The following is an 18,849-nucleotide window of genomic DNA, read 5'->3' on the forward strand; positions in this document are numbered from 1 at the left end:
ATCCAGCTTTCAAAGACATGAACCACCCAGAGTCAGCGGCTGTTGTCCGCCTTTCAACCGTCTCCCAGCCAAACAACGACATGACGCCCAACCCAGAAACGTCTGCCTGCCTGCCTGCCTGCTTTCCATGCTTACACCGTCACTTTTCCCCTCCCCTCCCCTCGTTCCATCCTCTCCCCCAGTTTTCATGCAACTCGATGAGGTGCACATGTACAACAGCGCGCTCGAGCTTGGCATCGAGGTCGCCCATCTGCGATTGCATGCCGAACATGCCGAGCACGGCCCTGCTGTGCCAATCACGCGAGCAATAAAGGTGAGAAAGGTGCTGCAAGCGATGTTTCTTTTTGTGTACGCCAACCCGACTCGAACGAACCATTTTCTCCCAGCCCATGACTTGAAGCAGCAGCGATCAACGTTCATGCATTGCTATTCCCGCAACAAATGTAGCTTTGTACAACACCTGATTTCCATATCTTATCTTGCTTGCAGATAATAAAGAATAAATCGTTGAATCTCCGTTGCCAGAGCAAGGAACAAAATGCTATAGATAGATATGACGATATGCAAGAACCATAGATGATCATCATCACTTCTTATCTACACCCCATCCACCCTCACTGCACAGATCCAAATCTCTTCGACAACATCTCGTGAACATCGGACGAAGATCTTGTCACCTCATCCCCACCAATCACCCTCTGTTCCGCCAACCTCACATCTCCCTTACCCAAGCTTCCTTCCTCCATTACCCTTGGTCTAGTCAACAAGTCCACAATTTCATTCTCCCTCATCGCCTGTGCCTGCTCCTCACGCTCCAACTCAACGCTCGACTTTTTGTCTCCACGTCTCCAGCCAGCCTGCAACTCCATCGCAGCGGCTTCTTCAAATCTCTTACGGATACTCAAATCGCGCTCGTAGAGTTGGAACAAATCGACATCAGTAGCAAAGTACGCTGATTTGAAGCTGTGGATGCCAAATTCGAACCACATGGTCGCGACGATGATGAGCAAAAGTGTCAGCCACCAGAGCAGATTATCACCGAAGCGGACGAAGAAGCTGTCGCGGACATTGTAGGTAACATTGTCGTTGTAAATGGAAGCGAGGATGATCATCCATAGGAACCAGCCGCCGATGGAAAGCACACAGGCAATCACGGCTGTGATAGATTTGTTGTGAATCTCAATGACTTGCAATTTCATCGAGATGAGAATAATGCATGCGGTGAATGTCAGCGATCCTATCGCATATAGTCCTTGATCTTTGGTAAAGGTAGCCTGAGCGTAGAGTCCAAGCATAAGGAAAAAGACCATCACCGCCTCACTCGACGCCATAAAGATCCATGCTAGGAAGATTTTGAAGTTGAACCCTCCATTGCGTTGGCCTTTGGTGTACAGTTCAGGCACTGCTATCAATGTCTGAGGTAAGAGATCTTTTTCGAAAACGCCCAGGAAGATGACCGGAAGACTGGTGAATAAGGTATTGAACATACTAAGTGACCAAGACTCGTACAGCGAAGTGCCAGTATAGCCGGCCCAACGCTGGAACAGCGCCTGTGTCAAATAGAACAAGAACTCTTTCCAGAAAGTGCCAACAGTGTATTTGCAGATGCGAATATAGTTCCAGCGTCCGTGAACCAAAAGCAGCTTGACGAGGAAGCGGAATTGAGCAATAGAATAATCCGAAGTGCGAGCTGCTTGTAGGCCTTCTTTTCCGGTGATACCGATGCCGACGTGTGCTTCTTGAATCATGGCAATATCATTCGCACCGTCTCCTATGGCCAATGTGATACTGTTCTTGACTCTTCTTCGCACGGCTGACACGAGTCCTGCTTTTTGACTGGGAGAGGCACGACAACAGATGACAGAATCTGCAAGAACTGCAAGCTCGTAGAAGAGCGTACGCAGGTACTCGTCATCCTCGATCAGAGCTAATGTCTGGCCATCGATGACTACAACTGAATGCGCCACCTTACTATTGTTGATGTCGAGTATAGTGGCGGCAATACGCTGCTCGACCTGTCCGGTTTCATGATCCAGGATTGTGACAGCCGAGTAGTCCTTGATTAGACGACAAGAGTGCCCAATGTTGATGGCCGTCTCCCTCTTGTCTCCAGTCAACATCCACATCTTGATATTGGCACGTCTGAGCTTGTCAATGGCTTCCGGTACACCCTTTTGAAGTTTGTCTTCAATGGCAGTAGCACCACCAAGATCAAGATCTCTCTCAATAATCTCGCCTGCGTCCTCGATCATCTCTTGACGATTTACAAGACTCGTTGTGGCGTTGTGGTACACCTTTTTCCATCCCAGGTACTCTGGCTCATCGAGAAACCTGTATCCATACAGCAGTGTGCGAAGTCCCTCTGTAGCAAAATCGTTGATGTGTTGGAAGCAGCGCTCAAGAACAGTAGCTTCGTCCGTGACAAGCGATTCTTCAACAAGCTCGTCCTGATCGATGTCGTCGTATTGCAACGAGCTGCGAGCTTCAGAGAGAGCAAGCGATTGTCGGCTGTGCACGTGCGTTGAAGGTCGTGGAGAGTAATAATGCACACTAGTCTCCTCGTCATTCGACACATTAACCTCACTCTCGCGTTCCCTCAGCCAGACGTCAAGCTCGTCACGGATGGGCTGCAACTTGGCAGTGCCTATGCTGGTGCGTGGTATACCACCGATGCTAGGTCGGCCGATTGACATTGAAAAGCTCGGTCTCGTAATGCTTGAACGTTCATGCTGTTCGCTCCTGCGACGAATAGCTTCCTGTGCTTCCAAGCTCTTGCGCATACTAGTTCGCTTTTCGATCTCTACCATCTTTTGGTTGGCCAGAGATGCCAATTTAAGACGTTGCATAACAATGGTATCGGCTCCCTTACAAATGACACAAACACGTCCATCGGGGAATCGAACAGTGACAGACATACGCTTGCGCTGGCTGGAGAATTCGATGACGTCCAAGACCTCGTACTGTTCGAGAACAGGCTCTCGATTGATGCCATTGGGATAGGTCTTGATGGTCAGGAGCGCAGATTCACGGTTCATGGCCAGGTATCCAAGCTCTTGTGCTGCTCTGACTAGAGCCAACTCGTCAGGCGAAGATGCTTGGAAGTCAATCTCGCCATCGTCTTGTGTCTCGGGCAGGCAAGTATGACACAACGCCATAGACAGCAGAAGCATACGAGCTTTCTTCGCGAAAAGTGTGAATGGCTTTCGTTGTATGTAACGAATCATCGTCTTGGTACTAAGCTCGGGCTGAGCCTTGCCGGGTCTTGCAGAAGAAGTCCATTGTGAAGTCGACTTACGACCAGGTTCGCTAAACTCAATCTGGTCGTCTCCGCCATCAAACTTGGGCGTGGTTGTCATGATGGAGGTGGTCGACTTGCGGATCGGCTTTTTGCCCTTGCTCTTGTGATTTCTCTTCTTGTGGATGAGCATCTCAGAGTCGTCTTGCTTGTCCTGTAGATCGACATCGTGCAGCCAGGCCGTACCGGCAACACTGAGTTTGCGAAACTTCATCATATTGTCCGTCAAAGTTCCAGTTTTATCAGAAAATACGTAGCTGACCTGGCCCAGTTCTTCATTGATGGTAGATGTCCGCGCCTCGAAAGGTGTGTTCGTTGCTTCATCATACATGTCGATGTCGTTGAGTAGAAGCATCTGCCAAACTTTAACAATCTCCATGGATACATAGAGCGAGAGGGGAATCATGGTATTAAACATGATGATAAAGCTGGTCAACACTGGGAAGAAAGCGACCCTCGCGTTGATAAGATACCATGAGTCGGCCTCGGTTCCGCTCCTCCAGACTTGATATGCCACAGTGTTGAAGATTGCCAAGAGAATGACAAAGATAACAATGACAATCACGACCTTGTTGACGATTGCCTGCAGAGCAGGAGCCTTGATACGAGGATTCTTGTTGGAGTTCATGCGGATCTTGCACTCCTCACCGCTGTAAATGACCATACCATAAGCCTCAGGGGTGTTCCTCAGGACACTGCCTCGGTAGATGATCTCGTTGTTGCTCAAGGGTGCTGTCTCGCCTTTCAAGGTTACTTTGCCTTCGAAGTTGTATAGATCGATGTTGGGATCTTCAACGACGAAATGTGCGTTGCAAGTAGCAATCTTTTCTGGCATATCACAATGCTTGGCCAGATTTGTTGGAGCCTGCTTGCTCTTGAGGTTGGTTTCTCCGTCCAAGGCCATTGTTTCAATGTATGCGATACCATTGGCGCCTTTCGAACTCAGCAGAACCAGATCCGCAGGGATAGATTCATCTCTTTCGAGTTTGATGATGTCGCCAACCTGGAGATTTTGCCACTTCGTCTGTGCCCAGTGAGTTGGACCGTCGGTATTGGCATTACCCTCTTCGACTTGAGAGTCAGACGTAGTTGTTGAGCGATATGCGTGGAGGACAGAGGCTTCGCGGTTGTTCTCTGCTTTGTCCAAGCGATAACGACGCAGATCGTCGTAGCCTTCCTTGCCCATAGAAAGGGCAACGAAAAACAATAAGGGAATAATCGTGGTGTACGCTGTGATGAGGTTATAGACCGCAACAGTACAGGGTTTTGAATAGTTACTTACTTCCAGTGGTACTAAGACCGGGTATCATTTGTAAAATAGAAACACAAAGGAAATAGAAATTAGCGAGCTTAGAGAACTGTGCAAACAACTGGCGAGGCACAAAGTTCCAAGCAGTGTATCGGCTGGAACGGATGTAGTTTGTAATATAGACCTTGCCAGTCCGTTCATCAAGTAGAGTAGCCTTTCGAGAAGCGTCCAGGTCGATGTGTCTACCGTCTTTTGTCGGCGGCATTTCCTGAATGCGCAGGACGAACTTCCGAGCCTTGTGATATCCAGCCTTCATGGATCGCCAGGTGTGATTGCGAGAAGTATGCTGTTGTATCCACGACTGATAGTGTGGCAAGGCTCCTATGCCCTGAACACCCTGGCGCCGAACAAAAGACGCACGCTTAGGGTCTTGTTCTTCCAGGTCGTGGTCGTCGTCATGCATCTGAGCGACTTCAACTACAGTATCCATACTCTTCTTTCCCGAGCGAGGAGTGGTTGGAGTATGAGCGGATGGGCTTATTGAATCCAACTCGATTATAGAGGAAGCCGTGACGGGAAGATTGGCAGAGCGATCATGCATGTTGCGCTGAAACAGCGAGCTGCGGAGCGAATAGCCTCGTGCTCGTGCTTGAGGTGACATGGGCGACATGTTGGGACGAGAATTGCTCGACGAAGACGGTATAGCCGATAGCGAGGAGACGGGCGAATGCGCAGCAGCAGCATTGGTGTCCACGGAGAGATCTGGCCTTGTGTCCTCATCGCTCTTCCTCTTCTTCCCACGCGGCGAAGTCCTCTGCTCTTGCAACGAGAAGCTCACTCGAGATGGTCGCTCACTGGACTCGCGGGCATGGGTAGGAATGTCGGTGCCAGATGTCGAAGGGCTGGATTGTGGGCGATCGTTTGGAAGTGCATCGTGGCGAGCGTGGATTATGTCGATGTCGTCTCGATCGTGGTGAGCAGAGTGTCTCCTTCGAACACTGTCGAAGTGATCGTCATGGTCCGGCATATCGGTCGAGTGTAGAAATTAGGCGAGATGGTCGTTAGGTGTGCTCCTTCATAGCAAGTCATGAGTACATATTCCTCTGGGTAGGAAGAAGGAAGACAGAGCAATTGATTGTCGCGGCGCGGCGCCAACATTGAACGACTTGGGAAACAATGAGCGTCTCGAAGAGTGTGGCCGTTCTATCCATCACACGTCACTGCCGCGCACCACCATCCTCTTTTAGACTCTGACTTTCCCACCACTTGCCCTCGCCTTTTTGTCCAGCCGTCTGTGGCTCATAACGTAGCCCTCGAGAATCTCTATCTCCAGGACACCTATATGCGTGTATATCTTGTTCTAGGCAGGCTCCATGTCCATTGTCGCATGGAGTGCAGCAACAGAAGGAGCGTCTGCGAGCCTCGACCACCCTCGACCCTCGGACCCACCTTCGCTTCACAGCCACCACATCCAAGACACCACCCCACATCAAGGTTGTACCAGACCACCTGATCCAGAGCAGTTGTCACGACTCTATATCTTAAGTGACCATAACTCTCCGTCTTCCAACTCATTAATCATATATCGTATAGCTATGTCTGGCTAACCATGCTGTTTCTCTGAACTCCTAGCTGAATTTCTCCATGTCATGCATAATCATACTGTCGTTAGAAACCCGATCCTCTCTGCCTAGTTTCACTCCAGATCAGTCTTGAAATCTTGTTCATCTGCTAAAATTTCTTCAACCTCACTCTGTTCGTCCACAGCTACACTCTCACGCGCAGGAGCCGCTCTCTGCTGCCTGCGTGTCAGCACGTAGCGATTACCATCTTGTGTTGACTGGTGCTTGTGCTTGCTTGCAATCCTGTCGTTCGTATCCATCGCGTTCATGATATTTCCCTGATAGACTTCCTTTTCCTCGTTCCTTCGAAACTTTATGCTCACCCTGCCTGCCGCAATGTCGTACCACACATTGCTGGGCATGAACTCCTTCCACTCGAGAACGATGTTAGGTATCAGTCTAGTGCTCCAGGCAAGATCTTTATCGACTCTACGCCATGAGCGCATGCTCGCCAGCAGAAGACGCACCCAGCGCCTGAGCAACAGACGCGCCCACTTCTCGTTGAGCCTGCTGCGATTGTACTTTTGTTGTAGCGTTCCGACTGGCTGAGAAAGTTTGAGCACTCTGTGCAATGCCTTGTTCAGTGTGCGAGTCTCTGTGCGCATCGCCTTGTACAGCGGCAATGCTTCACACATATAGTGCCACACGTCTTGAGTTCTCTGTTGATAGAAAAGGCTCTTGATCAGCTTGTTGTACATGTCCATTGTGGGGCGTACGTTGTACGGTTCGTTCCGCATGACCTCCCACAGCTTCTGTACGCTGTCTTTCGGTAAGACGGCTTGCTCTCCTCTAGACAATTGACGAGGTGCAGACAGTACGAATGTCCATTCAAGCAACTCATGCCACACATAGTCGAAGACTTCAACCTTGTAGGTCTGCGATATATGGTCCACGAGTCGCAGAGCTGTTGGGAGCGCGTTGTTGATACCGAAAACGTGTGCGACGGCATAGACCAAGAACGAAGTTGGGTAGAGAGGAGACGTCGGCGAGATAGCAAGCTCATGTCCTGCATTCGTCTCTTTCACGCCATTTACGATAGCGTCAACGGCGATCCCCCATACTTGCCTCAAGAGCTTCTTGACAGCATCGAGGTCTCCTTCTCGACCGACACCCAGGATGAGAAGACGAAAGGTCTCCTCGTTGGGCACAATATCGACCTTCAGCATCTCTCGATGAAGCTCCATTACGTCTTCTTTGATACCCCCAGTACCAAAACGATACGCTGCATATCTTGTGCGAGGATTCGGCTTAGCTCGCGTTTCGGTTCTGAAGGTAGTCATCCGTCGGGCATGTCTGACATTAGGATCGTGGCGGAGGTTCGAGACAATAGCACCCAGATAGTTGTTGTAGCAGGTGAGATCCGGCACGATACCATCATTTTGCATCGACTTCCAGAATGTATCTGCGACATCTCTGAGGCCTGTCCAGCGAGCGAAGCTAAGGATGATGCTGTAATCACGAACACTCAGAGTTTTGCCAGATCTTTTGCGACGGTCGAGAATTTGAACGGCGTCTAAGAGATGGTCTCTGATCAAGTCGTAGGCAGTGGGCGAGTGCAACTGCTGTACCATGGCATGGCTGAGTCGAGAGTATGGCACGATCGCTTTAGCCAGGTCATTCTTTGGCTGCAACTGAGCCAAGATCTCAGTGAATGTGTTCTCTGGGAGGCTCCGGATAAAGTCGAGATTGCTGTCACCTGCAGAACGAAACACGTTGATTAAACCACGATAGTCTTTGCGTGACAGTGAGCTCTGAATGTCCTCATGAAAGTCGTCGACAATCTTGGGCTTGTGAACAAAATCTTGGTTTTCGAGTTGGAACGACACTCCGCTTGAAACAGCAGAGGCATCTCGAGAATGAGATCTTCGGATAATATACTTGAGACTTGTGGAGCTACAAGACTGTCCAGAGTTGTGGCTTTCACATGGTGTCGACAGCGTCTTGTTTTCAGCACGGAAAGGAAGGCAGTGCTTTGTGAATATGTGAGAGGAAGGAGCAAAGGACAAACGAGCGGGCTCGAAAGAAGAGAGCAGGCTGGCGAGCGATGCCCTCGCTGCTCGCCCGTTTCGCGCCATTGTGGAGCTAGCAGTGCGGGTCGAACCTTCCCCGGTGGATCTCACGCAAGGGCGGCGGCGGAACTTTGTGCCAAGACCAGCGGAACCTGAGCAGCAGCTTCGCGACCTGACTGTCGTCAGAAGCCAGTCCGATCCAAAGCACCAAAAACAACACAACCTTGATGCGCAAATGGCCGATGTTGAAGACAGCACCGCCAACCCGGTGAACGAGCCACTGGATCTTGTGCGCCTTTCACTCAACGAGATTGTCTTTGTCAAGCTGCGTGGTGACCGCGAATTGCAGGGCAGACTTCACGTATGCGCATCGTCCCTTCTGCTTGTGCGCATATCCGTGTATTGACACATCTGGACAGGCATACGACAGCCATTGCAACCTGGTTCTCGGAGAAGTCGAAGAGACCATCTACGTTATTGACGATGATGACGAGTCTGAGAGCGTGAGGGTAGGATACACCACATCTCGCTGTTCGTACCTGCTTGCTAACGCTCGTACCAGACACTCAAGAAGCAGTCAGAAATGCTTTTCGTTAGAGGTATCAAGCCCCACGCGCCCTTCGCGACAGGTTCAATCCAACTCACACAACATCCACAGGAGACTCGGTAGTTTTGATCTCGCCCCAAACACAATAGTCATTCTAAGCCAATCACCCACGTAACGACGAGGAACAACACGACAATCTCCACGATGAGACTCGACATGAGAATGAGCGATGGACGAGCGATGATTCTTCTTCAGTACTGAATCTACAAGCTGGACATCACGTCTCACACGCAACCAACAGTTGACATACAACTACGATCGTATCCAATAAAACACACATTCTGGTTTCTTTGCAAACTTCATCACACGCCTCACCACGTATATTCGTGCCGAAAGACAGAAAGACAGAAACTGAAATGAATTTTGGGGTATCTATCGAAACAAGTGCTGATCAAACAAGCTGCCATACGGCACCAAACGCATATGCTCCTGAAAACCCGCCCGTCTTGTGGTAGTCGCTCGCAACCATTCCTCTGCCATCACGACCTCTCCAATTCGTCACTGTTCCGAGCTTGACTTCCTGACCAGGTGCTCCGAGCTCGCTAGGTTGTATGTCGACCCACCAGAAATACCCATTGGTCTGCAAAGGAACCTCACGCGCTGGCCTGCCATTGCATTCAGGCAAAAAGATCAGGTACAGGTAGTGCTTGCCCTTTCCGTTTCGCTCGTTGTCCCAGTGCTGGCACACTTTGTTGAACTGGAAGCGCACGTAGGGCTGTGGATCACTGACTGAGATTTGCTTGATTCTAGGCGAGACCGAGTGATCGTCAATGCCTTCATCCGTCGTCATGTTTCCAAATGTCTGTACCTGGGGTTGGCCATTCGTGTCACCCAGCAGATACTCTGCCCATGTAATTGTGTGTCTGCCATCGCTCCTGTAGAACCGGTTCTTGTCGCTTGGGAAATGGCTGCGGCCAAACTCCTCATTACTGCCGACAAAATGTACAGGATGGAACTCTCGCTGGTAAGGGCTGCCCCATCCAGTAGCATGACCCGCGCCCCAGCAAGGATCGATCAATTTCCAATGGCCATTGTCAATCTTGACCACATTCCAGGCATGGCCAGATGCGTCTTCGGCAGGTAACGGGGCTCCGGGGGTCACAGGCTGAAAACCAAGGCCTTTGCCATGACCACCAACAACCATACTTTCCATTCCAGCTTTCGAGGCAAGTGCAGTGAACAGACCAGCATATCCCTCACAAACTGCAAGACCAGTGGCCAATGTAGATGCCGGAGTTGATCCTTTGACGGTATTGGTATAGAGTGCGTGAGTGTTGTAGTCGATATTGTGATGCAGCCACACAAAGATTGCCCGAGCTTTATCGGTCAATAATGGGAAGGGAGATGTGAGTGATTGAGCAAGCCAGCCTAAATCTTGCGATGGGATCGACTGTCGTGGGAAGCGTGCGGCGTGTGCATCGACTGCTGAAAAGTCTCGACACTTTAGACACGATGCTTGGCCTGTTACGGCTGGTGCTGCTGATGCTGTTACGCCGTTTGTGGTTCCGCTGGCAGCACTGTTTGGTTTCGATGCCAGCAACTTTGAAAGATCCGGTCTAGACGAAGCAGGAACTGGCGGCGGTGTAGATTCAGGTCGTGCAGTTGGAATAGCAGGTGTTTTGGAAGCAGAATTGAACCCCATCGTCAACGCAGATTTCTTAGCAGCTGCAGTCTTGATGCTTCCTTGATTTGTTACGCTCGGCGAGGAAGACGGGTTCCTCGAAGGTAGCGCTGGTCTAGAGGGCAACTGCGGTCTGGCGGGCTCCTGTACGGCAGGCAACACATTCGGCGAAGACTTGCTCTGCTGCAAAACAGGACCACGTTCTGGAAGGCTAGGCGCCCGCTTAGGAGGCAAGGGGGGCAAAGTTGAGGCATCGAAAGAAGGTGCGCGGATCGTAAAGAGTGACCCAGAGTTGCTCGTCGCTGAGCTCATACCAGTCCGGGCAGATGCTGTAGAGACAGAGGATCTGCTTGACAAAACAGATTCGCTTGATTGCTTCCGATTGATATCTGGTCTCGCAGAGGTATTCGAAGGCGTTTCCGAAGGTCTTCTAGGTGGCAACTGTGGTGATGGTCCAGATGGCTGTCTTGGTGGCAACTTGGGAGCAGCATTTCTGGCTGGTCGATTTGGTATTGTTGGAGGCGTACGCTGATCCACCCCATTAATCTCACCTGCCAATGGTTGGTTTCCAATATCGTGACCTGCATCGGCCGCAGATACGTGTACTCCAATGGGAGGTACGTTGGTTGTCTGTTGTCTCGATGGAAGATCTGGTCTCTTCTTTGCTGTCGTTGGAAGGCCTGCTTGGCGACCTACATGATCCAACTTGAGAGCGGCAATACGTGCCGCTATGCTGGTATTACCCTCTTGCTCCCCCATCGTGTTAGAATGATGTGACAATAATCTGAGTGTGAAAGAATGTCCTGTTTGGTTGTCCAGAGGATGGAAAATGCTCTTGAAGCCCCTGTTCGGTGCCACTGAATCAGAGATGCAGCCTCGCAGGTTGCCTGACAGGCGCTTGACTAGACGCGATTCCTTCGCGTGCTGTAGGCAGACGAAACCAAGAATGAAAGTGGAACAGGTTGTTTTAGCAATGGACAGCGATGAGGAGCCTCCACTGGGACTCAATGTTTCTACATCTACGTTTGAGGTGTCCGGTCCAGGCACATTAATTATTGTTTGGCCACGCGGTCCCAAGGAAGTGCACGCCGTCGTCCCTCGGTCCCAGCTTGGCGCGGGTTTTCTGAATCAACTGCTTCTTGACTCAACCACACCAATTCTTCTGATGTTCGAACCTTGACAATAGTTGTGGCCTATTTGTTTATTGGCGGTCTGTCTGCGATATGGAATGGCTGAGCAGCATGGGCTCTAAGTACTGCTAATACACTGCCTTGAAGCTCAACGTTGGGCATCGTTGAACCCACATATGTGTTTCCCAAGCTGTCGTGCTATCACAGATGCTTCAACTATCGACATATCTATAGACTGTTCGATCTGGAAGACCGTGTTTTGTTCCGGGGGTTTGAAAGGCGGCTGGTTCATGATCCTTGCGATGACCCCTCATCACACATTCGCAACCGAGCGATCTACCGTACAGCCTCCTGCACTATTCGACACCATCTGCACAGCTATCACAACCCTTCTAACCGACCATATTTCTCGGAGTCTCGGTTCATGGCAGAAATCCCTCAACTCGGTCTTTCATGACTGTGGCTACTGGGTTACACGAAACCGAGAACTGCTGCATGGAGCTCCAGCTGCAGGGCAGGATGCAGGTGGAATGTAGTCCCTTCGCTAAAAATTTGATGTATGATATCGATAAGAATGTCTGATGGTGTGCTTGTTACTTGTAAGTTAGAACATGCAGCCTTGGTGAGCACATTCTACCATGATTGGGCATCACACCGGTTCGCACTACACATCTGCAGAGAAGGATCGCATCCCTGCACTTCGGTCTGCAGACAACCATGCATACATAGGTATATGTTCTGAGCAGTCTGCTGTTTTGAACATCTGATCGAGCCATCTCTTATCGTCCACCATGACCTTTTCTCGGTTCCTACACCTGTCTGTTCTCACCGTCGCAGCTCATGCAACTCCATTAAACGCTTTCGAGTACGATTACATTATCGTGGGTGGTGGAACGGCCGGTTGTGTGCTTGCCAATCGCTTGTCAGCAAGCCCGTCCGTCTCGGTTGCGTTGATCGAGGCCGGTCCTACTGTCTTCAATGACTCTCGAGTTCTTATTCCCAGCCCTGCTGGGCTTGCTTGGGGAACTGAGCTTGACTGGAATTACACGACTATCCCACAGGCGTACGCCAACAATTCGGTATTGACTTATCACGCCGGTAGAGACGTTGGAGGCACAAGTACTATCAACGGTATGATATTGCTAGCCCATTGTCGAGTATTTTTTGACTTTGGTTTAGGTATGGTATACCTCCGTCCAACCGCTGACGAGATCGACTCTTGGTCGGTATTGGGAAACACTGGATTTTCATGGGATAGTCTACTGCCTTACTTCAAGAAGAGCGAGCACTTCCAGCTCCCTACCGATCCACGCCCACGCGCCATCGCCGAAGCCTCCTACGAATCCAGTGTACACGGCTTCATTGGTCCTGTCAAACTCGGCTGGGGGAACGATCTAGCCCCAGGAGTGTTTGGACAGGCCTTGAACACAACCTGGCAATCTCTAGGCTTCTCATGGAACGCGGATCCAAATTCCGGCAACAACACTGGACTTGGCTTGTTTCCTATCGAGAAAGATACTGTGCTGCAAATCAGACAGGACTCGGCTAGATCCTACTATTTGCCTGTCATTGGTCGACCGAATTTACATGCTTTCACTAACACTACTGCTCTGGATATCAACTTGGATAGCGGAAAGAGTCATCACGGACCCAAAAGTGCAGTTGTGGCCAAGGGAGTCAATGTGATCTTGCCTTCTGGAAGGAAACAACTTCTTCGCTCCAAGCAAGAAGTCATCCTTTCAGCCGGTACATACAGAACCCCTGGTCTGCTCGAGCGAAGCGGCATTGGAAACCCATCGTGAGTATTCTCTCTTATCGTCACGTCCTTTGACACGAGCTCAAAACAGGTCACTGACTATACTTGACTGCACAGTATCCTCCGCAACCTCTCTATAGCCCCCAAAGTCCCTCTCCCAGGCGTAGGAGCACACCTCCAAGACCAATGGCTCGTCAACGCAGTCTACAATGCAAACTTCACACCGACCTCCTTCGTTGCCTCCTACAACGCCAAACCCCTTTCCGCTTCCGTAACAGCCGCCGAACTGTTCGGCTCCGACCTGGATACCGTAGCTGCTCAACTCTATGCCGATATCCCTGCTTATGCTCGCACGCTCTCGGAAGCAAGTAATGGGGCCATCTCTGTGCAAGCACAAGAGCAAATTCTTCTAACCAGAGCAAGTTTGTTTTTCGACAAGAAAGTTGCGATTGGAGCATTGACATTTGGCATCTTTGGGGGTAATTGTTGGGTCACTCTACCTCTATCAACAGGAAACGTCCATGTAAGTCTACTCTTTTTTTCTTCTCCCCTTTTGCTTTCCCTTCCAGGCAATTTTGCGATGAAGGAAAAATACTGATGTTGTGTGCGACAGTCATCCTCCGATCCCTCCGATCCCTCCAAGCCCCTCATCAACCCCAACTTCCTCCAACTCCCCTGGGACCTCCTAGTCCAACAACGTCTCTTTTCCCTCCTCCGCCGTGTCCTGGCTTCCCCCCTCGTTGCCGCCACCCTCAGCCCCAACACCATCGAGTTATCTCCTGGCTACTCTCTCCTCCCTGCAAACGCCTCTCTGCCCCAAACAACCGCAGTGTTCCAAGCTATCCTGGCACCGGTGTGGCACGCAGTGGGTTCAGCGGGAATGAGAAAGAGGGAGTGGGGTGGTGTGGTGGATGAGGAGTTTAGAGTGTATGGGACAAAGGGACTCAGGGTTGTGGATGCTAGTGTGGTGCCTGTGGAGGTCAATGGGAATCCGACTAGTTTGATATATGCGTTGGCTGAAAAGGCTGCAGAGGATATACTGAGGGACTGCAAGTGAGCAGGGTACGGGGAGATCAGTTGGAGGTCGAAGATGCAATTTTTCATAGTTGACATCGCTTGATTTTGGTATTGTTCATGTTTGTAGAGCTTGCTCTTCTACTCAACTCTCCTCTGCAACTTGGGCGCCCGGATCTTACTTCTCATCCAATCGGGCACGAAAGCCTTGACTCCCAGACCTTCCTCTTCACCACCACCAACAACAAATCTATCCTCGGCACTGAACGTACTGGGCTCACCCGTGACCTGCAAATCCGTCATCAATTCCAATCTACACATGGCCAACCCCACATTTCCCACTCCACTGATCCATCTGCCAGGTTTACCTCTCTTTCCCTGTATCTTGATTTCCGTCCCAGCTGCTGGCGAAACCACCCCTGCCTCTGTATCATAAGCAATTTTCTCTGGTGGCGCAGAGATAGCAGGGTAGAGAGACACAGGCAAAACACGTCTCCTCACGACACCGGTATGATGAGTCCGAATCGTAAGTTCTTGACCGACATAACATCCCTTTTTGAAATCTATACCGCCCATGATGTCGAAATTTGCATTCATGGGCAGCACATCATCGCGAGGGATTTCGGCTTGGCCTTCGGGTACACCGCGTATATACCGTCGTATGGTATAGGCTTCCAGTCCAGACTCTTGCAATCCTTGCATTGCAGCATGTGCTTCCAGGGATTTTGTAGACGGTAACAGAATCCGTTGTCCCATTCCTGTTGCGCGTGTGTCTACGGCGGTGATGTTGCCCTCGGCATCGATGTTTGAGCCGGTGGGCGAGGGATGGGAGGTCCACTTTTGGCCTTCGCGCCATGCAGCCCAGATGTCCAATTCGCCCTCTTCCAACACTCTCAGTGCGAATTTCGAACGTAGTTTATGTCGTTTTAGATGCCTGAGCAGTGTTGTCACTTGCTCCGCATCAACTTCAACCAGGTATCCTTGATCCTCGCTTTTGTTGCTCTCAGTGTGAAAGGTAGAACCTAAAGTCGGATACACAAATACATCGTGCAGCACTTTCCCTTGCGCGGTCAGGAAAGCAGCGAAAAAGGGCGAGTAGGAGGTGGCATTGACATTGTTGGTCAAGATGCCCTGCAGAAATTTCGGAGCGTCGGGTCCGTGGAGGGAGATTAGGCGGCGAGTGGATAGTTTTGCGGCGCCCGAGGGTGGAGGCGTGGGTGGTGGTGGTGGTGGTGGTGTTCGTGTTGCTGTTGTGGTCGAGTACGTGCAGCGGTTGGTTTTGGGGAGGCGGCGTAGACAGACGAATGGTTGTCTGGGGGTTGCGACGGCCATGGTTGGCGTAAATGACTTTGTTGTGTTGCAAGAGTGGTGGAGAGATGTGTGGGAGCTTCAAGACGATTGAAGATGAGTCTCGCTGACATCATCCAACTTTTTTGGCCCGCTGTATGCCAAAGTTTGTCACACTTGACCCCGCGGCTAGTTGAACGTGATGGCTGAACACACACGATTCTGATAGATGGCACAAAAGCTGGCAGGTAGAGAATGCTTCTTGGAATGATTGTCTTATGATAAATTGTGTCCTATGAGTCTTGTGCATTTCCATGATCAAACAGGACCCCTCTTAGGACCCTTGTTCTTCTCACTCTTCACCACGCCATTAAGATAGTCGAGTAGAAATCCTTTAGCTTCCACCGGAGTAGATGGCGATCTGAGTCCATCATTGTCTCCACCATTGCTCAACGCCGAAGAAGTGCTGGTCAATCGTGATCGGAAGAGTGATGGGTCTGTCGGAAGAGGCGCTCCTGAGTTGTTTGACATGGCTGATCCAGATCTGCTTTCACCTTGAGGAGGACCAAGGGTTTGCTTTGCGAACAAGGCGAGGAGCGCGTTGCGTTGCTCACCAGCATTTGCCAAAGGCTGTTCCACACCCGGAATAGATTGGTCCGCCTTTGGCCTCTGCAGAATCTGTGGCTGGAACTGCTTAGGTGCTTCTTGTGCTTGCTTTGTAACAGACTTCTTCAATGCTGCTTGTTTTGGTGTAGACTGCTTGGGAGGCGGCGGCTGTCTGATCTGAGACATCTCGGGCGATCCATTATGATCAGCTCGGGGCGAAGGTCGCTGCAGAATGGTGAAGCTGGCTGGTGAGTCGCTCTTGTTGCCTCGTCGTAGTTTGTGTGGAGTTTGGACCGACTCGGAAGGCGGAGGTGCAGGTGAACCTCTAGTAGCCGCAGACCCGGGCCTTGGGAGGATAGATACTGGAGCGCGTGGAGCATCAGGTGCGAACGTCTTACTCGCAGCCTCTGGTGCAGCTCTGTTTTGCGCCGCTTGAACTTCTTGTACGAGATGCTTAGCCGGGAACATATCAACATTGGCGTTTACAGGCGAAGGAGTTGGTTTAGCCTTGGGTAAGGTCCTCGTCAGCATCGCCAGACTTGCATTCCTTTGCTGAGGTGTTGGTAACGTTGGAGTCGGTGCGTTTGAAGCAGGAGACTGTGCAGCTTGGAATGGAATGTTTGTTTGAGGAGGCTGGGAGACCGGAGTCGCTCTTGGAGGGTCAGGAGATGTGAACAGACCCAGTAGGGCATTCTGGTGCACGGATCGTCTACGTGGTTGCTGTACGTCTCCCGAAGGCTGTTGCTGCTGGGCCTGCATAAAACTCTGGTTAGGACTAGGGAAACCCATGGCGCTGTTGCCAAATGGCATGGCACTGTGACCGATAGGTGACTGTGACGGTGCTTTGAAAGCACTCAGCAAGTTCATAGCATGGTTGTTGAGCCTTGGGGCAGGCAATTGGGAGGCTGATGGAGCGACTGGCCCATGAGCAATAGGCGCAGGATGACCACCAGGGAACAGCTGCTGTTGCATAGACGGATGCGGGCCCTGAGGATGGATATGGCGGGCAGCATGTGGAGGCTGCTGTGACATGTGTGACATGTCTGGTACGATGCGTTGTAGGTTCTCGTGAGCATTTTGACCGAAGAAGCCTGGTGGGTGGAGGGACACATTGCGCTGATGAGCAGGTGAGGGGAAGGGGAAGCCTGGAGGAGGTTGCTGTCTGACGGCAGGCGAGGGCTGGTGATGCTGATAGTGCGGTGTCCCAGGTTCTGGAGGAGTATGTGTGACCTGGTCTAATGGGGTTGCTGGTGGTAGATCGGTCTCTGTTGGAGGAGCCAGCCCACCAGCAGAGACATTTCCACGCAGCATAGCAAGCAGTGCATTCGCCTGGTGTCCTTCGCCACCAGCTGTCTGGGGCGAGTCCTGACCTGGCACGTTGACACTCAACAAACGTTTGAGCTCAAAGGCGGCATTTGCAGCAGGGACTTCTGCAGCAGGCGAATCGGAAGAGACAGCCAAAGGTTCTTCGACAACAGGCTCGACCTGAGCTTGACGAGCAGCGTCGCGTTTTTTCTGCTGATTAATCCACTTCTTCAACGGAGGCAAGAAGGGAGCAACCATATATAACTTATTGGCGCTTACAGTGCCCTGGTCAGCGTTGCCATCGTGCTGATGGGAGATGACGCGATTGTTATGCTTCTTGTGGGTGTATGACGGCAGATCAGTCAAGCGGTACCAAGCGATTTTCTACAAGCGTCAGCATGTTTGAATGTTATCAGGACACAAGGTTGAGACGGACGCTGATCTCCTTGCGAGTCTTTGGTTCGAAGTAGGTGTCGAGAGGGACACCACGGAAGACAAACATTCGTAAATGCTGTTCTCGCATGGTCACGTCAATATATTTCTGGTCGTCGTTGGCCAAACCAGCAGCAGCAATGTCGTAGCCCGTCTCTTCCCAGACTTCACGAATGGCACAGTCGAGATCTGGCTCGTCTTTGTTGATCTTTCCGCGAGGAAAACTCCATGTGGCACTCTTCTTCCAGCCCTTGACGAGGACTACCTGGTCCATGTCATGGTTGAGTAGGATGGCACCTCTGACGGGCACGCGGGTCTTGTAGGCGAGGAACTCTTGGTAGGCGGCCGTGTGTTGGGAGTCGGAGAAGGTGGAGAGCAGCGGACAGTGTTGGAAGATGCGAAGACAAAAGTCCCTCAGGTTGAGTGAGGGAAGGGAGGGGTCAGTGGGACGGATGAAATCCTCATAGAACCACTGGGCCTCCTCGACCTGGAAGCAGATGCGCGCAACGCTTTCGAGCTCTTCCTGAGGCAGGTTGATAATGAAGCGGACACACAAGTCATCCAGCCAGTCTACTAGCTGCATTTTCTCTGATTGCATCTTGGCCGGTGTCTTGCAGCATGTCCGGGTGATGGAGGTGGCCGAGTAAAGGCGTGGGTTCCTGTGCGGTACAGGGAGTGAGCAAACCTCGATCCGATCGAGAGAGGCCCGCGGCTACAGAGCGGGAGTAGTGAGAGTGTTGAAGAATATTGTCCAGGGTATAGGAAGGGTCGCTGAGGCTGAGTCTGAGGCTGTCGACGTGTCTGTGTCTTGGTGGCTGTGAATGTCGCGATGTGCGTCACTGCGAGCTCCCCGACGCTTGGCCTGTGCACAACTTTACTGATCTGCCAAAGAATGCTGTCTTTCTTCTGCACTATC

At 51.2% G+C, this 18,849-nt stretch overlaps 7 protein-coding genes across 7 annotated transcripts; 2 read left to right on the top strand and 5 right to left on the bottom strand.

The window, feature by feature from the left end:
- Positions 1–614: 614 nt before the first annotated feature.
- M436DRAFT_36497 (phospholipid-translocating P-type ATPase) lies at positions 615–4,860 on the bottom strand (the record flags this gene model as incomplete). The annotated part of the gene is made up of 2 exons (XM_013576410.1): positions 615–4,525; positions 4,578–4,860. The coding sequence occupies 2 exons, from the start codon at positions 4,858–4,860 to the stop codon at positions 615–617; spliced, it is 4,194 nt and encodes a 1,397-aa protein (XP_013431864.1).
- Positions 4,861–6,459: 1,599 nt separating this feature from the next.
- Positions 6,460–7,653, bottom strand: M436DRAFT_15879 (uncharacterized protein; the record flags this gene model as incomplete). Its single annotated transcript, XM_013576047.1, has 1 exon — positions 6,460–7,653. A coding segment is annotated over one exon (1,194 nt), but the record flags the coding sequence as incomplete, so codon positions are not given.
- A 757-nt stretch (positions 7,654–8,410) lies between these two features.
- Positions 8,411–8,871, top strand: M436DRAFT_36167 (LSM-domain-containing protein; the record flags this gene model as incomplete). The annotated part of the gene is made up of 4 exons (XM_013576343.1): positions 8,411–8,536; positions 8,595–8,684; positions 8,738–8,774; positions 8,834–8,871. The coding sequence occupies 4 exons, from the start codon at positions 8,411–8,413 to the stop codon at positions 8,869–8,871; spliced, it is 291 nt and encodes a 96-aa protein (XP_013431797.1).
- Positions 8,872–9,173: 302 nt separating this feature from the next.
- Positions 9,174–11,162, bottom strand: M436DRAFT_77721 (uncharacterized protein; the record flags this gene model as incomplete). Its single annotated transcript, XM_013576957.1, has 1 exon — positions 9,174–11,162. One exon carries the CDS (start codon positions 11,160–11,162, stop codon positions 9,174–9,176), a length of 1,989 nt encoding a protein of 662 aa, XP_013432411.1.
- A 1,162-nt stretch (positions 11,163–12,324) lies between these two features.
- On the top strand, positions 12,325–14,346 carry M436DRAFT_35673 (choline dehydrogenase; the record flags this gene model as incomplete). The annotated part of the gene is made up of 4 exons (XM_013576261.1): positions 12,325–12,664; positions 12,713–13,331; positions 13,407–13,812; positions 13,903–14,346. The coding sequence occupies 4 exons, from the start codon at positions 12,325–12,327 to the stop codon at positions 14,344–14,346; spliced, it is 1,809 nt and encodes a 602-aa protein (XP_013431715.1).
- Positions 14,347–14,444: 98 nt separating this feature from the next.
- On the bottom strand, positions 14,445–15,635 carry M436DRAFT_34760 (Aminomethyltransferase folate-binding domain-containing protein; the record flags this gene model as incomplete). The annotated part of the gene is made up of 1 exon (XM_013576105.1): positions 14,445–15,635. The coding sequence occupies one exon, from the start codon at positions 15,633–15,635 to the stop codon at positions 14,445–14,447; it is 1,191 nt and encodes a 396-aa protein (XP_013431559.1).
- A 2,070-nt stretch (positions 15,636–17,705) lies between these two features.
- Positions 17,706–18,516, bottom strand: M436DRAFT_16374 (DCP2-domain-containing protein; the record flags this gene model as incomplete). The annotated part of the gene is made up of 2 exons (XM_013576049.1): positions 17,706–17,885; positions 17,938–18,516. Coding segments are annotated over 2 exons (759 nt in total), but the record flags the coding sequence as incomplete, so codon positions are not given.
- Positions 18,517–18,849: the final 333 nt, after the last annotated feature.

Source organism: Aureobasidium namibiae, assembly GCF_000721765.1.
Source record: "Aureobasidium namibiae CBS 147.97 unplaced genomic scaffold scaffold_1, whole genome shotgun sequence".
Lineage (NCBI taxonomy): Eukaryota > Fungi > Ascomycota > Dothideomycetes > Dothideales > Saccotheciaceae > Aureobasidium > Aureobasidium namibiae.